Source organism: Aquila chrysaetos, chromosome Z (genome assembly GCF_900496995.4).
Source record: "Aquila chrysaetos chrysaetos chromosome Z, bAquChr1.4, whole genome shotgun sequence".
NCBI classification, from domain to species: Eukaryota; Metazoa; Chordata; class Aves; order Accipitriformes; family Accipitridae; genus Aquila; species Aquila chrysaetos.
In genome coordinates, this window is record NC_044030.1 from 74,208,657 (window position 1) to 74,226,161 (window position 17,505).

The 17,505-nt window shown below is 37.8% G+C and overlaps 1 protein-coding gene across 1 annotated transcript in view; it reads left to right on the top strand.

Annotated features, from left to right (window-relative positions):
- RANBP3L (RAN binding protein 3 like) overlaps positions 1 to 16,059 on the top strand; it is a 35,581-nt gene extending 19,522 nt beyond the window's left edge. Inside the window, exons 9-15 of the mRNA XM_030004719.2 lie at positions 193 to 277; positions 1,389 to 1,488; positions 2,620 to 2,750; positions 3,688 to 3,808; positions 4,418 to 4,560; positions 7,840 to 8,032; positions 13,465 to 16,059. Of these exons, the coding sequence (XP_029860579.1) occupies positions 193 to 277; positions 1,389 to 1,488; positions 2,620 to 2,750; positions 3,688 to 3,808; positions 4,418 to 4,560; positions 7,840 to 8,032; positions 13,465 to 13,508 (817 nt within the window). The 3' untranslated portion in view covers positions 13,509 to 16,059. The remainder of the gene's footprint in view (positions 1 to 192; positions 278 to 1,388; positions 1,489 to 2,619; positions 2,751 to 3,687; positions 3,809 to 4,417; positions 4,561 to 7,839; positions 8,033 to 13,464) is intronic.
- The last annotated feature ends 1,446 nt before the right edge of the window (positions 16,060 to 17,505 follow it).

Sequence of the window (17,505 nt, forward strand, 5' to 3'; positions counted from 1 at the left end):
TTCCTTTAGTGAAACGTTACATAGAGAATATTCTCAGATTCTCTTAAAAGATTTTGTCTGATTACTTAAGTGGTCATTTTTTGTTTGTCTTTAATGTAAGGTGTGGTAAAGTAAATGCGTGAACTTATTTGTATTCTTTACAAAGTTCTAAATAGTTCTAAGTCACATTCTTATGTTATTTTGTTCCCACAGAAGTCAGTTGTTTGAAGATGGAAGTGTACAAAACAGCAGCAATTCTGATTTTGTGTTTGGAGAAAACATGGTTGAGAGAGTTTTGGTAAGATCAGTAAATGCTGGCAGACTTTTTATCAAAGTTAATGTACTTATGAGTATAATTTTTTTCAGAGATTGATTCTTTTTAGGTCATCCTGTTCTCTTAAAGATGTGAGTAAATATGATTCCAATGACTGTTGAGGAGAAAATAACTAAATATTTGTTGTAGAAGGGGTAGGCATCTCTATCTTCCCCATCCTAGATAAGTACTCTAATTACTAGCCTGTACCAGTATGCACTTCTCTTTTGCTCGTTTTTTGACCTGAAAAAGTTTTTTTTTATATTCGATGTAAAGTGGGACAGCTAAAATACAAGATAAAAGAATGTGCTCCATACTGCTCTAATAATTTCCATCATAACTGTTAAGAGATGGGAGAAATTAGTATGAGGGGAAAATTGAACATCCATCCTAGATAGCATCCATGTTAAACTATGTTGTGTGTGCTGTGAGACAGCTTAATGGATCAAGTCCTGAAGGAAACTCAGACAAAAAGGTGGTTCCCAAGCTGAGGACTGCACCATTTAAAATGGAATTGAAATTCCGTTTCTAGTAGAAGTAGAATGAAAACAGTATGCATATCTGCCAGTGAAAAAGCTTGGCAACGATAGGTCTGGGTTATGACTTCTGACCAGGATTTAGGTATAAGGTAGGAGTTGGACCACTGAGCGTTGTCAGGAGCCAGAAGCATTTATTTAGATATGCCTAAGGAACTTTATCTGCAAAAACTGAAGGTCATAGCAATTCTTAATTCTTCTGAGGTTAAGTTTGTGGTATCTGAAAGTTTTAAACTATTCTTCTGGGGCTTAAGTGCTTAAACTGGAAATTAGCTGGTACTTAAACCTCTAAGTCCTTCACTGGATTTAAATCCTAGTCCAGTATCCATACAAAGAAGCCATTCTTCTTGGTGGGAGAATGATGTACTGATTTTATGATAATAAAGTTACTTCCACTAGAGACTGAAATTGTATCATCTGGGTCAGTTTTTACTCTGAGGATACTACATTTTCTAATCTTCAGCCTAGCATGCATTAAATGATTCAATGTTCTATCTGATATGAAGTAACATAGCCATTTTATTTAAATAGGAATTCTTATTTCCGCTGTTTTTTTCTAGAGTCCTGAAAAGCATCCCAAGCCGTGTAATGGAGCTGATTCATACAATGGAGAAATAACATCCATGTACATAGAACCTTTTCATGTCAGTCCACAAACAAGTAAGTATACTTAGCAAACAAGTACAGTTAGCTTTGTTACTATGTTTCACTGTATTTTAGAGGATGTCAAATAAGTGGTGGTCAATAATTTTCATCTATTCTCAAGTTATCCAGTCACTAGTACGCTGGCAGTATGTGCCAAAATCTGTGTTCAGAAAGCAGCTACAGTTTGATTTATGACATTTGAACTGGACTAACTTCAGAATGAATGATCTAAATTACTCAGGAAAGGATGGAGTTTTACAGATTATTATTATTTATTACAGATTATTATTTTTTATTACTTGAAAAAAAAACGCGGTGAACTTTGTGAATGCCTTTTGGACTGCATTTTTGAATTACAGTTTAAGCTGTCTGCTGCTTGTATTTTGTGACTGTTCATATAAATTACTTTGCCGTATTTGTACCCTAATTGTAGGACTGAAACTTCCAGACAGACAGATTTCAGGGGTTGTTTGTGACTCTGGTGTGAGCTTTTCTACCAGGCAAGCCACGTAAACCTAGGCTGTGAGGGAATCCCAAGTAGGCCCATATCTTGAGCCCTCTTGCCAAATTTTGTGCCCTCTTTACTAATGGATGTATTGGATCCTCTTGCTTTGTATGAACATTCTTACAAGTGAAAAAAAAAAAAATTGAAGCCTAGGGAAAACGTATCTAGATCATGCAAAGTACAAAATTTTGTAAAAATGTTCCTTTCAAATCTTGTCCTTTCACGTTCCTGTCAAGTATTCATTGTATATGTATTACTATTCTGAATACTGGGATGTGTGTCTTTCATTATTTATTAATCTGCACAGCAATATGACAGACAAGTTTCATTTCGAAAATCAACTTCTAATTATTTAGGGCTTGTTTCTGCAAGTTGTCCCTTGGGGCAAACCTCTGCAACTGCAGAGAGCCCTGTTCAATTCAAAATGAGTCTGAACAGGTGAGACATTTTGCATTATTCCAGCCTTTTTCTTTTTCTCTTCTATTTACTGCTTTGGCCAAAAACTTATTAATAGCACTAAATAATATCAGATACCACAGGGTTTACTGAAGTCGGAGGCCATCCTATGTCCTAGTTTTGTTGTTCTGAAAATACTCCCTGTACAGAAAGGATTTCCTTTTTTTTTTCCCCGCCCCCTACAGAAACAGCTTTGTTGAGGAATGCAACACTAAATGAATCAGCAGCTGCTTCTATTTCCAAGCCAGTAGAGAAAATTCTGTTAGATAAAGTTGAAGTTATAACTGGAGAAGAAGCAGAACACAATGTATTACAGGTGTGTATTTCATAAAGCAGTGAGCAGTTTTGTGGTTGAAAAGATCATCTAGATCTATTACAGATCTGAAAATAACTTCAGTTTATATTTTAAATTTTCACTTCTTTAAGATATTACTCTGCTAACCCATTATTTCTATAGGCTGATATTTTCTTTTTCATATTATATTTGTTCATTTTATAGTGCCTTTCAGTAAGTGACTGCTTCAGAACTTCATTCTACAGTTGTATTTTATAAGCATCTACACAGTGTACCAGCAGTAACTAAAACTTCAAAATTTGAACTGATTTGGGTAATGATTTTTTTTCTTTGACAAAACTTTTTTTGGAAAAAAGCAATGTGTTGTCAAAGTAGTTAGTTTTATAGTTCATCTAAAATATCAATTATCTTTCTGGCCCGCCAGGATGTACCTTGCTGTTCTTCATCTTCAAAATGTTATTTTCTCAGAAAATATCAATGATGTATATGTTTTTAAAAACCTTAACATTGAAAGTTACATTATTTTATCATTGATTCAATCTTCTGTCTTGTCAGAACATGAAAGTTTTACTCTCTTTGGAGTAGTACTCTCCTAGTAGTGGTACTACTGGTATCCTGGTCTGCATAATGTTTCTAATGAGTGAGGGAATAAGATTGTAGAACACTTGAAACAAATTCAGCTGTGGTAGTGGACATCACAGGTGAAGAGTTAATGAAGATGAAATAATTGAAAAAGTAAACTGGGATTCATGCTGAGTGTTTTCCATAACTAGCAGAAAGTTTAGCACACATTTGGGAGCCATTTCATTTTAAGTAATAATGGTGATAGATCTATATATCTTTCTATACATGCATATGGATGTATTAAAAGCCGTATCAAAAGGTTTGAAAACATAAAGTTTTAGAACCAATAATATTAACATTGGCTGGCAATTTCCATCATGTATTTCTCTTCCAGATCAACTGCAAGCTCTTTGTATTTAACAAGCTTTCTTTAACCTGGATTGAAAGAGGCAGAGGATCCCTGAGGCTTAATGACACTTCCAGCAATAAATGTGGAATGTTGCAGTCAAGGCTAAGTAAGAATTAAATAACGAAGTAACACATACACAAAACACTAAATAACTTGTACTATTGCTGGCCAGAATAAGTTTATTTCAGAACATTTAAAACTGAGTAGCTAGTTTTATTTAAGTCAAGTTGCTGACCATCTTTTTCACATTGCCTGATAAAGTTAGCTGTGTTACGAACTGAGGCACTGGGCATTTTTCACTGTTTGCACACTCACGCTTGCATATGTTGTTAGGTTCTGTGTAATTCTGCTGCAGTGTATCTTTAGCTCAGTCACTAGTCTGACTCTTTTTTGTTTCCTCTTTTTTGGTTCTGCTTTTCCAGGATTTTCCAAGTGACTGTTTCAAGTCACTTCTAGAATGTTGTTTTTACTGTGCTGTCATTTTTTGTACTGTATTGCACAGTTTCAGCAGATTATTTGCTTTGTATGCCAGATGTATTGAAAGAAACTAATATATTTTGCTATTTTAAAAAATAGTTATCTCATCATGTCAGGTTTTAGACCTAATTAAAAAGAATAACTCATGAAAATATTAGTTGTATACAATTGCTAGAGAAAATTGCTGCAGTAAAAATGAAGATGTTTCCAACACCTTATATAAACCTTCTTATTTTAGTTATGCGAAATCAAGGCAGCTTGAGACTGATTCTCAACACCCGACTCTGGGATCAAATGGTTATAAAAAGAGCAAACAGAAAGAGCCTGTGCTTCACTGCAACAGACCAAGAGGACCACTCTGTTCAAGTATTTCTAATTCAGGTAAGCAAGAGAGAAAAACCTCAACCAAATCCCCATTTCATCTAGGATTGTGAAGACTTGCTGAGGCTTTGGTTTTAGCAAATGGCCTTTTATGCTCTGTCAGGCTATGCTTAGCTTAGCTGTTACATGGCTTTTGTTATGAAATGAGTTAGAAAGTGCCATCCCTTGGTATTTCAAAAAAAAGGTGTGAAGATGGGATATGGCCTTAGGGCAGACATTACCAGACTGTGGTTCACCTACCACTGATGGAATGGATATCATTCAAGTCATATGCAGCAACTGCTGTTTCTTACAGAAGCAACACTGTATTTTCTACACAGGTAGTTACATTTTCCTAAATTACTTTGGTACAAGGCAGCAGCTTTCTGCCATGGTTCTCGACACAGTGCTTGCAGTAATCCATACAGTGTAGGACCTCCATTTCTCAGTTGAGGAGAACATAGATTTTGCAATGTCACCTTATGTAAGACAATAGTCTTGGGAATCCAAGTTTTCTCTAGCAAGGGCTGGTAAGTTGAGGATGGAAGTGTGGTGGACTTAACTTGCAAATAAATAGCACATATGCCCTAGGTTAGGAAGTGAGAGCATCCACCTGAGTTTAAGGATGTCTCCGGTTTCCCCAGTAGACCTTTCTGGGAAGGGTTCAGCCTCCTGGGCAAGAAAAATAACTCACCACTTCCAGGAAGTGTCACATGTCATACACAAGCAAAGCACCATGCACCTTATATGCAAGTACTGTAAGTCTGTCACTTCCAAACAGTTATTGACTTATCTATGGCTGTGCTGCACAGCTGGTCTGCCTGTGAGAATTAGAAATGTTCTAGATTGCCAGATGTGCTGCACAGGTTTTCTGGTATATGTAAATGTAAACATTCCTTAAATTCTGTCGTGGCACTTCTGGACAGTAAAAAAAGACATGTATTAGGAAACCAAGGTACATGACAGCTGTATGTGTGTGGCAAGGGTTGCAGGAAGCTACTTCTACAGTCGTCACTGAAGTGGCTGGTATCCTTCCCTATAGCTAGTATCCAGCCAAACTAACACTGGGATTCTTGAGTGTGGAAGGCAGATTGGTCAATGCATAAGACACCCAGCACGCATCGTCAGAGCCTCGGCATGTAAGTAGGCTGGTCTAGTAGTCAGTGGAGCCCACTCCTCCAAGGCACCAAGAGATATTTTTAACTGCCATTTAAATTTGTTTTTCCCATGTCGCATGAATGATTGATACATTTGGTTCAGGGATATTATCCAAAGGGCTTCTCATGAGTGAGGGAGAAGAGTCATATGATGCTGACTGCAAAGTAGGCAGTCCACAAGACTCCATTAGGTTGGTCCTACAGTACTCACCCAGGTTTGCGCAGAGGGCTGACCCTGCCTGCTCCCCCATGCTTGTTTCTCCCTCCTCGCTTTTGGTGGCATTGGAGTTCATACAGCTATGAGTGAGGCAGATCAGAGAACTGATCTGGGTGGGGTTTTTTTGTTTTTGCTAATTTCGTTTTTCAGCTTGATTCTGTTCACCCTGTGGTTGCCCTAATGGTGGTACTGGCACAATGGAGAGGGTAAAAATGAAGGGTCAGAGGATGTATGGAGGCGAGTCCACCCCTCTTGGCAGAAGCCAGAGTTCATACTAGATTAAAGTGACAAAGGAACTCTGGCTTTTGAATGAATAAGTAAAAAGCTACAGAGAGAAATGATCAGTCTGAATAGCTGCCTTTTTCATATTTATGACCCTGCGTTTCCTGAAAAGCCCTGTTATCTTCAGAGCTCAGATTTGTCCACTGAGAACTGCAGTTTGCAGTTGAGACATCTCAACAACTCTGAATTGCTTTCTTCTTTGCCCGGCTGTAGGGAGAGAATGGTTTGCTGCTGCAAGTCTGGGTGGCACAGAAGGCACCCCTGATCTGCTGCTGCTTCCCAATTCGCATGCTTTTCCACCTGTACACACTGAAAGGTGTCATTCCAATCCAGACAACACGTATTTATTCCTATTGCCAAGCGATACAGATAGAAATTACTCTACATGATGCACAGAAGTGGAGAGCTGGGCTACAGAAGACCATATGCAGTTACCCTCTGGTAGATGATCTGCTTCATAAGAATGTAAGAAGTACTCTACTGGCACTTCTGGCAATGCCCAAATGCAGTGCTTTTAGGAAGCCCAGGCAAGCATTGCCACTTTGTATGGTCTGTTCACCTCATTGACCCCCAGCGTCCATAAGTGTTGTATTAGAGATGTGAGAACATGCACCCCTACTTGTTTCCTTTGCTATCTGTTTTGTGAAATGATTGCCCCTGAATTTTTCTAATTCTTTTTTTTAAACTTTTATTACGATATTTTTGACCTGCTGTTTTTAGTTTATATTGTCTATCTCCCCTCTCTCCTGAAACAGCAAATCTATAAGTTCTTACTCAACTCTGTGAAGAAGCACTTTCTTTTACGCTGATCCTCTACTGCTTTCATTAAGCGTATGCTAGTGCATTTATTGTGTGGTCTGATGAACAGCTGTACCATATTCAGTTTATCCACCACTTTTATAATTTTGAAAACCTTAGTTATACCCCCTTCTTATCCTTCTCTTCAAACTTGAAGTGTCTCAACTCTTCATAAGGAGCTGCACCACACCCTTGATCATTTTTGGTGGCCTTCTCTTTACCTTCTTTAATTGTGCTATATCCTTGAGATGTGATGACCAGAATGGAACACAGTACTCAGGACATGGCTGCTTGAAGGTTTTATGTACTGGCAAAATGCTGCCTTGTCTAGTTCTCAATACTGTTCTTGATGATGCTCATCTTCTGTTCAAAAATAGCAGCAGAATTCATAGTATCTTTAAATTTTATAATCACAAATAATTTTTTGTAGTTAGGTTTTAAAATTCTTATTTATTCTGTAAACCAAAATGTAATACATATATTAACATTTCAGTGCTTTCTTACTTCTCGAATCATACTCAGGAATTGTCTGGAATATCAAGTACTCAGTACAAACTGAGCCATTCTTCAGGGGAAATTATTTTTAAGCTTATGTTTCTTGTAACTATAGGGAAAATAATCAACAGCTACATATTGTAAAACTCAGACCACTTAAAGAAACGTGACCTTATTTGTATTTAAATTTATTTTCTGAAATGAATTATTAAGTGTGAATCTTAAATGGATTGCTTTGATTAAAAAGGACAAAATGCTTTTTTACTTTTGAAAATTTCTCAGTCAGCTTCTCTATGAAAAACAGAGTTTTTTCTTGGTTAGTTTGGACTGTATGCATTTTATGTTCTGCAGGCAAGCTCAAAAGACACTGAATACCTGTATGCAGCAATACATCACCGCCTTGTGGCATTGCGAAGCTTTGCTGAGCAAGAGCCAGATGCCAATCAAGTAGATGCAGAGTCAGAAATAGCTTTTGAGCCATTAAACTGTGATAGTGATGATGAAGATGATGAAAAAATAACTCAAGTGAGCAGCAGTGGATATGGTAAGCAGAAATTTTCCTGGGAATGCTGTAATCCTTTCAAGGTATTTTCTTGCAAGCAATGAAAATTGTACTACTTTTTTTTTTGCGCTGACTATAACTTCCATCTGTTACAGATACCCGTTTTCATGTAGAAGACAGTAATTCCTTTTAGTATTTTGACTTACTACTGTTAAAATGCAAGGTTTTGCCAGATCAGGCTTCTACACATCTTTATAGCAGTGGAATACTCTTTTGACAAAAGGCTGAGGGTTAAGAAATTTTAATATCGTCAAGCTTTACCTAAAGGTTTCTTCAGTATATTTCAGTAGAAATGAGTAGAGGTATTGAGATACTAGGTGTTCCTTGAGTAAGTGAAATTTGAGTCCATTCACATCAGTGCTTACATAGTTACTAACGGCTTGAAGTGTAATGTGTTTACTAAGATATTTATTATGCAGTGGTTAACTTCATTTAAAAGACTGATTCTCGATCAGCTATAACAACTACCTCATTAGGAAATTTGAAGGTCAAGATTTATGCACTGGTTTTGCCAGCCTTCTTCAACATCACAAAGATGTAGGCTCCTCAAAGGGAAGAATTCAACTAAAACAAGATATAAGGGGCAAGCTGCTGACTTAATCCTTCTCTAGAAGCTGTTAATACAGCTCACAACAAGGCTGGGGTCACATTTGCAGAAAGCAAGGCAGAAACAGCTGTCAGACTTAAAAGCTCTTCTACCTTAGCAAAAGACAAGTCACATTTCTTGGGCAAATTCGCTTGTGCCAAACTGCTACAGTGGATACAGAAGCTGCCAATTACATTCAATTTTCTAGTAGAAGGACTACAGCGGGCATGTTTGAGTTGTTGCTCATGGCATTAGTTTCCCTCTGCAACTGAGCAACATACTGTCCTTATATTGTAAACTCTTCCTTTTAACAACTATTCAACAAGAATTAAGTCATGTATGAGTAACAGCTACAAGTGACTGTTTCCTTAAGGAAACAAGTCTTTTTTCCCCTTTAGGCAAATAGATTGCAGTTTACAATGCTTGTTCCCATTATTAATTGTTGTTTAACTACATTTCAGTAGCATTCAGTGCTCTAAGCAAAGCATGATACTCTTATACAACATTTTCTCACAAATACCTTTTTTCTGTTTAGGAAATGGGAAAATTGTTAGCTGTGAGAACTCCCTGGATTGCTCCCAGATAATCAAAAATTCCCTCTGTAATTCCTAAATAGTCTCTATTGACTTTACAAAGAGTTACTGCTAACTTGGAAACTCTGGATGGAGCTTGATTCCTTTCCAGAATTATTGATAAGAAGTCTTTGTTCTTTTAGGGAAAAAAAAAAGAGGGGAAAGGGAATGTCAAAGCAGTGTAGGAGCACAGATTTACAAGTTAAATATTTATTTTGATTTGCAGAGACTTCTGATACAAATATTCAGATGGCAGCCAGCAAACAGATTCTGAGATATGAGTGTCAGGTGCTGTTTTTTCTTGACCTTTTAGTTTAAGCATCTGTCCTTCATTTATGTCCAGTTACTGACAGCAATTCTAACAATCCCTTTCAACTGCTTTTTCAATGACTTCTAGCATTTCCTGCTTATCTTAATCTCTTCTATTATTCTTAGAGCCACGAGGTTTTAATTTTGCATACATGTCAGTTACTGGTATCCAAGTCCCACTTTACATGCAGACATTCACCTCTTACACATGCCTATCCCTGGAACTCCCATTTCCAAAACAGGAAGAAAAATACACCTCATGGGTTTAGAACAGGGTGAGGTCAGTTTTAAATAACAGCATAGAAACATCCATTTGGATGCAAGAGATTAGATCCTGCATATTTAAGAGCATTTGTTTAAATCTTTCATTTTCATGTGTTCATTTTCTTTGAAGGATGTGCGTGAATAAGTCGTCTTCTTTTTATTGATGTAACTCTGTTTCAGAGATTACCTCTCCTTAAGACCACATACATGTTAAGAAGCTAAGTTCTCAGTGACTGCTTCATTACAATATATAGTTAGAAAGTATGCCTGCATTTTATTTCCTTCAATTCTATCTGTTTTGTCTCAAAAAAAAATCAATGATAGTTCTTTCTTTTCTTAATACAGGCAATTTCCTTCTTGTTAAACTGAAATAACACAGTTCCCTAGATTATGCTATATATTTCATGACACTGTAAAAGACATGAAGAAATAGATAAGAATTATCTTTAGTGCTAGAGTCTGAGAAAGAAAGCAAATGATATATGCAGTAAGTGAAGCGTTATGAACACTAAAGTGATCCTATGTTTGCAAGACATTTTCGTAAGAATTTTTTACACAGAATTCTTCATTAACAGGATGTTAATGATGTATAAGGATGCTGTATAAGGTAGTAGAGGTATTTCTACCATTTTGCAAATTCAGTATAGACATTTACTCCAGCATTTTTTAAATTCTTAATTGCTTTACTTTCAAGTAGAGATACTATTTTCATAAAGTCCATAAAGAATAAGTTGCCGCACCTGCTCCTTTTATCAGATAATATTTTACCAGTTACAGCTTGGATATTTTTACCAACAAATTGCTCTGTAAATCTAAGTGCAGAGAAACAGAACAATTAATCTTTAAGCAGATTTTGAGAGTGGATAAGATCAATAACTCTCTGGGAAGTATTTATCTTTTCCCACTGAATACAGAGTGAGCCGAAGAGAATTTAGACTAGACAGCAAAATTCTAGGCTGACCAAAGTCAAGCAAATCTCTTCTTCCGTTTCTTTCATTGCTAGTTAATTTCTCTGCTAAGTATTGTAACTGTGTTTGCCTCCAGTTGTCTTTGTTATATTTAGGTGAGGACAGATCAGCAGAGTTCTTTATTACACGTATGAAGAATTTTCTCACTAAATAACAAATAAAACAATGAAAAATGCTGGTATGACAATGTGTGAGTGATTGGACCAAGAGTGCTCCCTTCTGAGGGAAATGCCACTGGCCCAGGACAGTTCCATGACTCTCCCCTTTAGTCCTCTCCTTGGACTTGGAAACCTTATGTTCTTTGCTGTGTGGTAGATCTGCTTCAACAAACAGAACAGAGAATTACCCTTAGCCAGACATATAGAATAGCCTAGTATGGGAGCACTGTCTTCTGGTAGACAACGAATTGTTCCTGACCCCTGTGGATAAAGAGGACTTAGCACCCTATCAGTCTGTGTCTGGGGCTTGTTCTGCAACGAGTATCATAATGTCAGACTGTTGCCACTACCTCCTCCTACTTTGCTAATAGATCTCAACCATCGATTTGTGGCTTTCCAGTGTGTTCGCAGACCTGTGCCAGGTGTCTGTGCAGACAAAGTCCTCTGACTCCTGTTTTTTAAGGACCTTGACTACAGGCAGTTACAAATTCAGCACATGGAAGTATTGAGTTGCACAGCTAATATGCATAAATTCCATGTGTAGTTATTGGATAGACAGTTATCTAATGTAGACACTGTGCAACTCTTGCAGGGTGCCCATCTCTTTCCACTTGGCAGCACAAACAAACAAGGTACCTGTGTCAGCTTCAAAAAACCATCCTGCCAGAACATGGATCTGTTAGAGCCCCAACACCTAAGCTTGCCATTGGTAGCAGGTGATTGGAAAGTCACTGCTTAGACCCATAAGTGACCAAGATGTCTCTGAAAATGTTACTCTTGTTTCTGACACTTCTAAGAGAGTTTTTCAGTGTTTTCTTCATAGCCATAAGGAGATTCTGTCCTTGCTCCAAAGGAATGCATCTTGTTTACATTTAGAAACAGGTCCATCATGGTCATCAGAAATAGTGGAAGGTTCTTAAAGTGCTGTAACCCCATTAGCATATAGAAAGAACTGTTATGCCTAGAGAGACATGAGGCATTTCTTTCACAGGGGAGTATGAAATGCCAGTTGTAGTAGTAGAATAGCATGGGGCTATAGGTAGCATGGTTCCTATGATTTCCATCCTTTTCCCTGTCCTGATTTTGCAGGAATTTATTTATTTGTATCCCTAAGGGAGAACAGAGAAGCTGGAAAAGTACATGTGAGGGACAAGGACGATGGTGTCACTAGGCAAAGAAATGTTTTATGCATTATTTCTTACACTGCACCTCACCAATAATTCTCTTAAATCTTCTCCTAACTTCATCCTGATTGAGGGATCCTCTCTTTTGATCGAGGTGTCCTCTCTTTCCTGGCATGGAATTTTCTTTTAGAAGCTGTTAGGGTGAATTCAAAGATGCTGGAGTCTAGGACTAGGTAAGTCCCAAGAGGTCTCTCTTGTATGTAGCCATAGACCTTAAGAGAAAACCATAGTGTGCGAAGACATAGTGTGTCCTGTATGGGTCCACCAAGAATTGCATGGATTTTGGAGACTACTGGTGTTGAGAGCCAGACAGTATATCACAGAAGTGCAGCCTTTGTTGTACTTTACAGACCTTTGCTGGTCCACTATACACATACCTCCCATGTTGGCCTCATTAGGACTGTCATCTGTTGGTGTTTGTCAAGATTTAAAACGTTACAAGAGCTTTTTTTATTTTTAAGTAAAATACTTCTAAAGTTCTTAAAGGAACTACTGTTCAGCAACACCACAGGAACTCCTGAAGAACTGCTATCTTTGCTTGATGTTTCTTGTCAGTTTAATTTAAATTATTTCCAATTGTTAAGGATTCCAAATCATAAATCTCAAACACACACTCCCATGCCTGATAGTGATTAAAACTGAGGAAAGGTTAAGAATTAACTTCTTTGTTGGAGTCCAAGTTTCTGTATTCTTTGCAGCAGATATCAGTAACATCTAAAGCACAGGAGACAACTCTCTGATTGGCTTTAAATGCTGACATATTAGGAAAGGGGTGGGAGGCGGGGGAATCAGATTAGTGTTCTGACAAACGCAAGACCTCTCATTTCACCTGTAAGAGGTTTGAAACTTTTAGTAAGTATTTAGCAGGGGCCAGATGGTAGCAGCAATTTTTAAACAGATACTGAGTTACATGTCTGGCATTAGTCAGCTATATCTGCTTTTTTGCAGATGAGTCAAAGTCATAGAGATTACACACCAAAAACACCCCTGGGTACTTTATCATGACCAACAAGCTGTTTGAAGATACGCTGGTTTTCTCACAGTTTACCGAGCATCTATTACAAAGTGTTAAGACAGTGTTCCCCGTATAGAGTGAGATGATTTGCATCCCAGACATATTGTCCTATCTAGACATCTGAATCCTTAGTGCTTATGTGCTTGTCTTTATTGACATGGGGGGTCACAGGCTTCATTCACTATTCACATGCTCAAATATTTGTGAATAATCCTGTGTTATCTAGTTAGATATTTACCTAAACCAGGAACTGATCATATCCAAACTCTAACCTAGTGCTTTGGTATTATGAAATGCCAGATTGTTTCAAAACATGAATATGCTCAAATAAGCAGGATTTTTTCAAATTCTTTTTCAGATCATTCTAGATGGAACCACAGGCAGTCCATAGTCTGCTCCTGACACCTACCAGAGGTTACAACAGCATGGCTGGGAGCTCATCTTCCCAAAATGTCTAAGCTGACACATTAGTCCCAGGAGGGAGGAAATCAGATGCATTTTGCTTTATGAGTTTTAAGCAAAGATTAATTTTAAGGACAGCTTAAGTTTAATACATTGAGAAAGAACTTCAGATGCACTTTTGAGGATTCCAGTCAGCCTGCTTTGCACTGAGATGGCAGTGACACAATGGCTTCCAATATTCAAGAAGTGTTACCAAGGCTTCAGATTTTACAATTAAATATATTTAGATGCATTATTAAAGTAAGGAATTTTATAGGGAATAGATGTTTATTCATCATATTGATGGATAAAAGCACATAACCATGAAGTAATAATGTATGTGAAGAGATACTTGTTACTTTTCATCTGTTATTTAAAAGATACATTTGGAAAGCTTTAAATCAGGCTTCACTGAAAAACATTTATTTAAAATTGTGTGGTAACGTTCAGCATCCTGTTTGTAAGTACATACAAGCAGAATTGGTGGTGGCAGTTTAGCATGACCAAGGCCTATGAAACAAGCATTCATAACAAGGTTTTTTTTTCTCTTTGTTTTGAAAATATCTGGAGTTGCATACTGGTTATAGGATTCTGTTAAAGGGCAAAGAACTACGATCTGCCTTTACAGCCATAAGCACCAGGAGAATTCACCATGAGGAACTGCAAGCCTGTTCTAGGGGCATATGAGCTTTAAAATCTAAAAGTATATCCACTTGCACTCATGAACACCTCTTCAGTTGCACAAAACAAGCACCTGCACTGTTAATTGTCCATGCAATATACGCAGATAAACGCATGCACAGTGTAGCTGGATATCTGCATAAAAATTTCTCTTAAATGTGTGAGATTATCTGAGATTACTTCTGCCTTAGCTGTAGCTATCCCTGAACAGCATCATTCCTTGAAATAGATTAATATGTTACACATCCTAATGTGTGCAATAATCCCAGCAGTGCCAAAGACCCACTCACTCTGTAAAAGTGATTCCACAAACTACTGCCTTTGACCTAACCATTCTCATGAGGAATTAGAAAAATCAATTCTCTCTAATGCCACCTATGAATTAAGAGTTACTGGATCATTCATAAGCCCGTGCACAGTACAGACACCACTTATGCTCTGTATTTTCTATTCATTCTGTCAAAAGAGAAAGAAAATATGCCTGTAATCATTCTGCTGCAACTCTCTGTTGCCTTGTATATTGTTGGTTACCAAATACTATTTCTTTGTCATCCTCAGAGCTGAAACAATGTTCTGAAATACCTGAAGTCCTTTTAATTAAGGTATTTGTAACAATTTTTCAATCTTAAAAGCTGCATCACACCTGAGGAGTCAAATTACAGTTTAGTTTTCCTGTCTGAACATATGTATGAAGTTGGAAGAATACCAGCTTCTTCCTGAATTCTCAGTGCCCTGTCAAGATTAGCATCCAGGTGAAGCTGGACTAGCATCTGGATGATGCTGAATCCTAAACAGCCTGCCAAAATTAGCACTTGTCTGACACTGATTTAGCATCTGGATGACGGTAAGCTTAAGTGGGACTGGGTTTTTGCCTTCAGGAAAAGGGGACTGCTTCACAACAGAGGATCTGTGTCAAATACTGAAGCACTGACTGGACTCTTCAGTCTGCCAGTAATGCCTTTCCATAACTACCTGTACATTGTGTCCTTTTCTATCGGCCTCGCTCCTGACCACAACAGTATTTGCATCACTGACCTTCATATTTCATTGCTGCAACTCATACTCGGGAACAAAGCTCCATGTTATAGAAACTTCAGCAGTTGTAAAACACAGCAGCCCTCTGTATTTAGCAACAGGTCATGGTGATAACTTTGCCCTGGAGTTCAGCTGCCTATGCACTGAATGCAGAGTTTGATTTCAAAGTCTGTCCTGATAATCAAAGCCTTCCATGAAACAGGATTTAAGCACCCGAGTGTCACGATATCCCTCTAAATTCTACTACAGCTGTAAAATCCTTGTCAAATGAAGGAGCGTTCCAGGGCAGGCGCAACAGAAGTTCTGCAGACACAGGACATAAACTTTGCCATTTGCTCCCACAGCATAAGGAACAAGGCTTATGATCATTCACAAACAAACTCTCCTTTGATCTGCCTCTTCCTAGGATTGTTACATGTATACACAAGTACACACGCAAACACACATGCTCATGCACGCACACACACACACTCTTAAACATGAAGCTACATCTCCTAAAAGCTGAGGAGGAGAAGAGATGTTTAACTGTTTTGAAGAGTTTGGATACTGTGGTAATAGATGACGTATAAATAGGTGTCTGTGCAGACATATTTATGGTATGAATTTTTACTCCTGAGATCCTAGTTATTTATTCTATTCAGTCTTATTGCACTAAAATTCATTGTTTCTCAAGACTGAAAGTATGCTAATATGTAATATATTAACTTGGTTTTAAAAATGTGAAGATTGTCATTTTATGACAGCCAGAGCAACGATTGCTATGCCTGAGCAATAAACAACTTTCTTACAGCTTTAATTTCCATCTAACTAGTCTTATTTTGTGTCCAAGTTAGAGCTTCCTACAGACAGTTCCTTCCAACCCTGTTTTCCTAAGGAAACAAGATTTAAATTGTTGTGTACTCTGTCCATCTGTCAGGCCCACTTACAGCCCACTGTTCAGTTTCAGAAAAACTGGATGGGAGGTAGAAAGCTCAAAGACAATTTAAGTTCTTCGTGAAAATTGGCAACTGTTGAGTGACAGAACTCGGACGAAGGTATCCTTTGAGGAAAAAGTTTCGGAGTAAGCTTGGTATTTTCTGTGAGGCTTGTGGGGCTGAGTGGTGCATTCCTGCTTCTGAACAAGCTGCAGCATTTGCTGGGGGGGAGGAGAAAGAAACCATGGCAGGATGGATACCTGGGATTACTGTGTCCTGAAGACGGGTGTAGGGATATGACCCAAATCCATATGAAAGTAGATATCATTAATTTTGCTGTTTGTGGAGCAAACTGTTCTTCCATGGTTTTTTTCAGATGAATGTTACTTACTTATTTCTAACAAATCCCAGTGATTAATTTATATATGTAAGGGCTGCAGAGCTGGAAGCTCTTACATACTAGTACAGCAATAATTTTCAAAAGGAGGGAAAACTAACAATTCCTCATATAAGGATACATGTGCAGATATCTGCCACTAAGATTATGAGTTTCTAGCAAAATGTACTTGGATGGGATAGCCTAAGTGGCTTATGTTCTGGAGGTGTTTGTATCTCCCTAAATCTTGTCACTCAGGTTTTTAGATCATGATCTTTAGTGACCTCTGAATTAGTTTTGGCAGACTGTATGAAGAGTTTGGTAATGTCTCTGTTGAATGAATGAATACAGGGAAAACCTTTAGCACAGTTGATACTGCTTTCAGTGCTGCTGACAGCCAGTATGACATGGTCAGGGAGGGAAGGAGCATCCTCTTTTCCCTACCTGGATTTGAGAGAACCTACCACTGGGGCATGCTGGCAGGAAAATCTAGAAGAAGCATACATTGCCTGTTATACAGCAGTTGTCTGTCTGGAAAGTGGGGTTTAGATTCCTGAGTCGTCTTGCACAAGCACTAAAGTTACTCTTGCAAAACAATGTGTCTGCAGCTGTTTAAGCATATTCAAATTGCTTCTGGAATGGTGAAGTCAGTTGTGTTAGTCCACTTCAGGACAGTGTAGTTTGCTTTGCATAAGCAAAGAGTGGGAAGAAAAGTAGAAAAGTAAATTTCTGTTAATTGAAACATATTCTAATGAACGTGTGGACAAGAAAGCTTGACCCTTCCCATTGGTTTTGTGTGAAAAATTTTCAACAATTTGCATTCGTAAGAATAACTGCATTTATTTTGCTTTTTCTGAAGTATTCTCCTCTGTTTTGGAGTTTATGAAGCAATTGTATGACCCAACTATGTAATCACTGATGAGGGTACATATGTTGCAAGCAAAATGGAAGC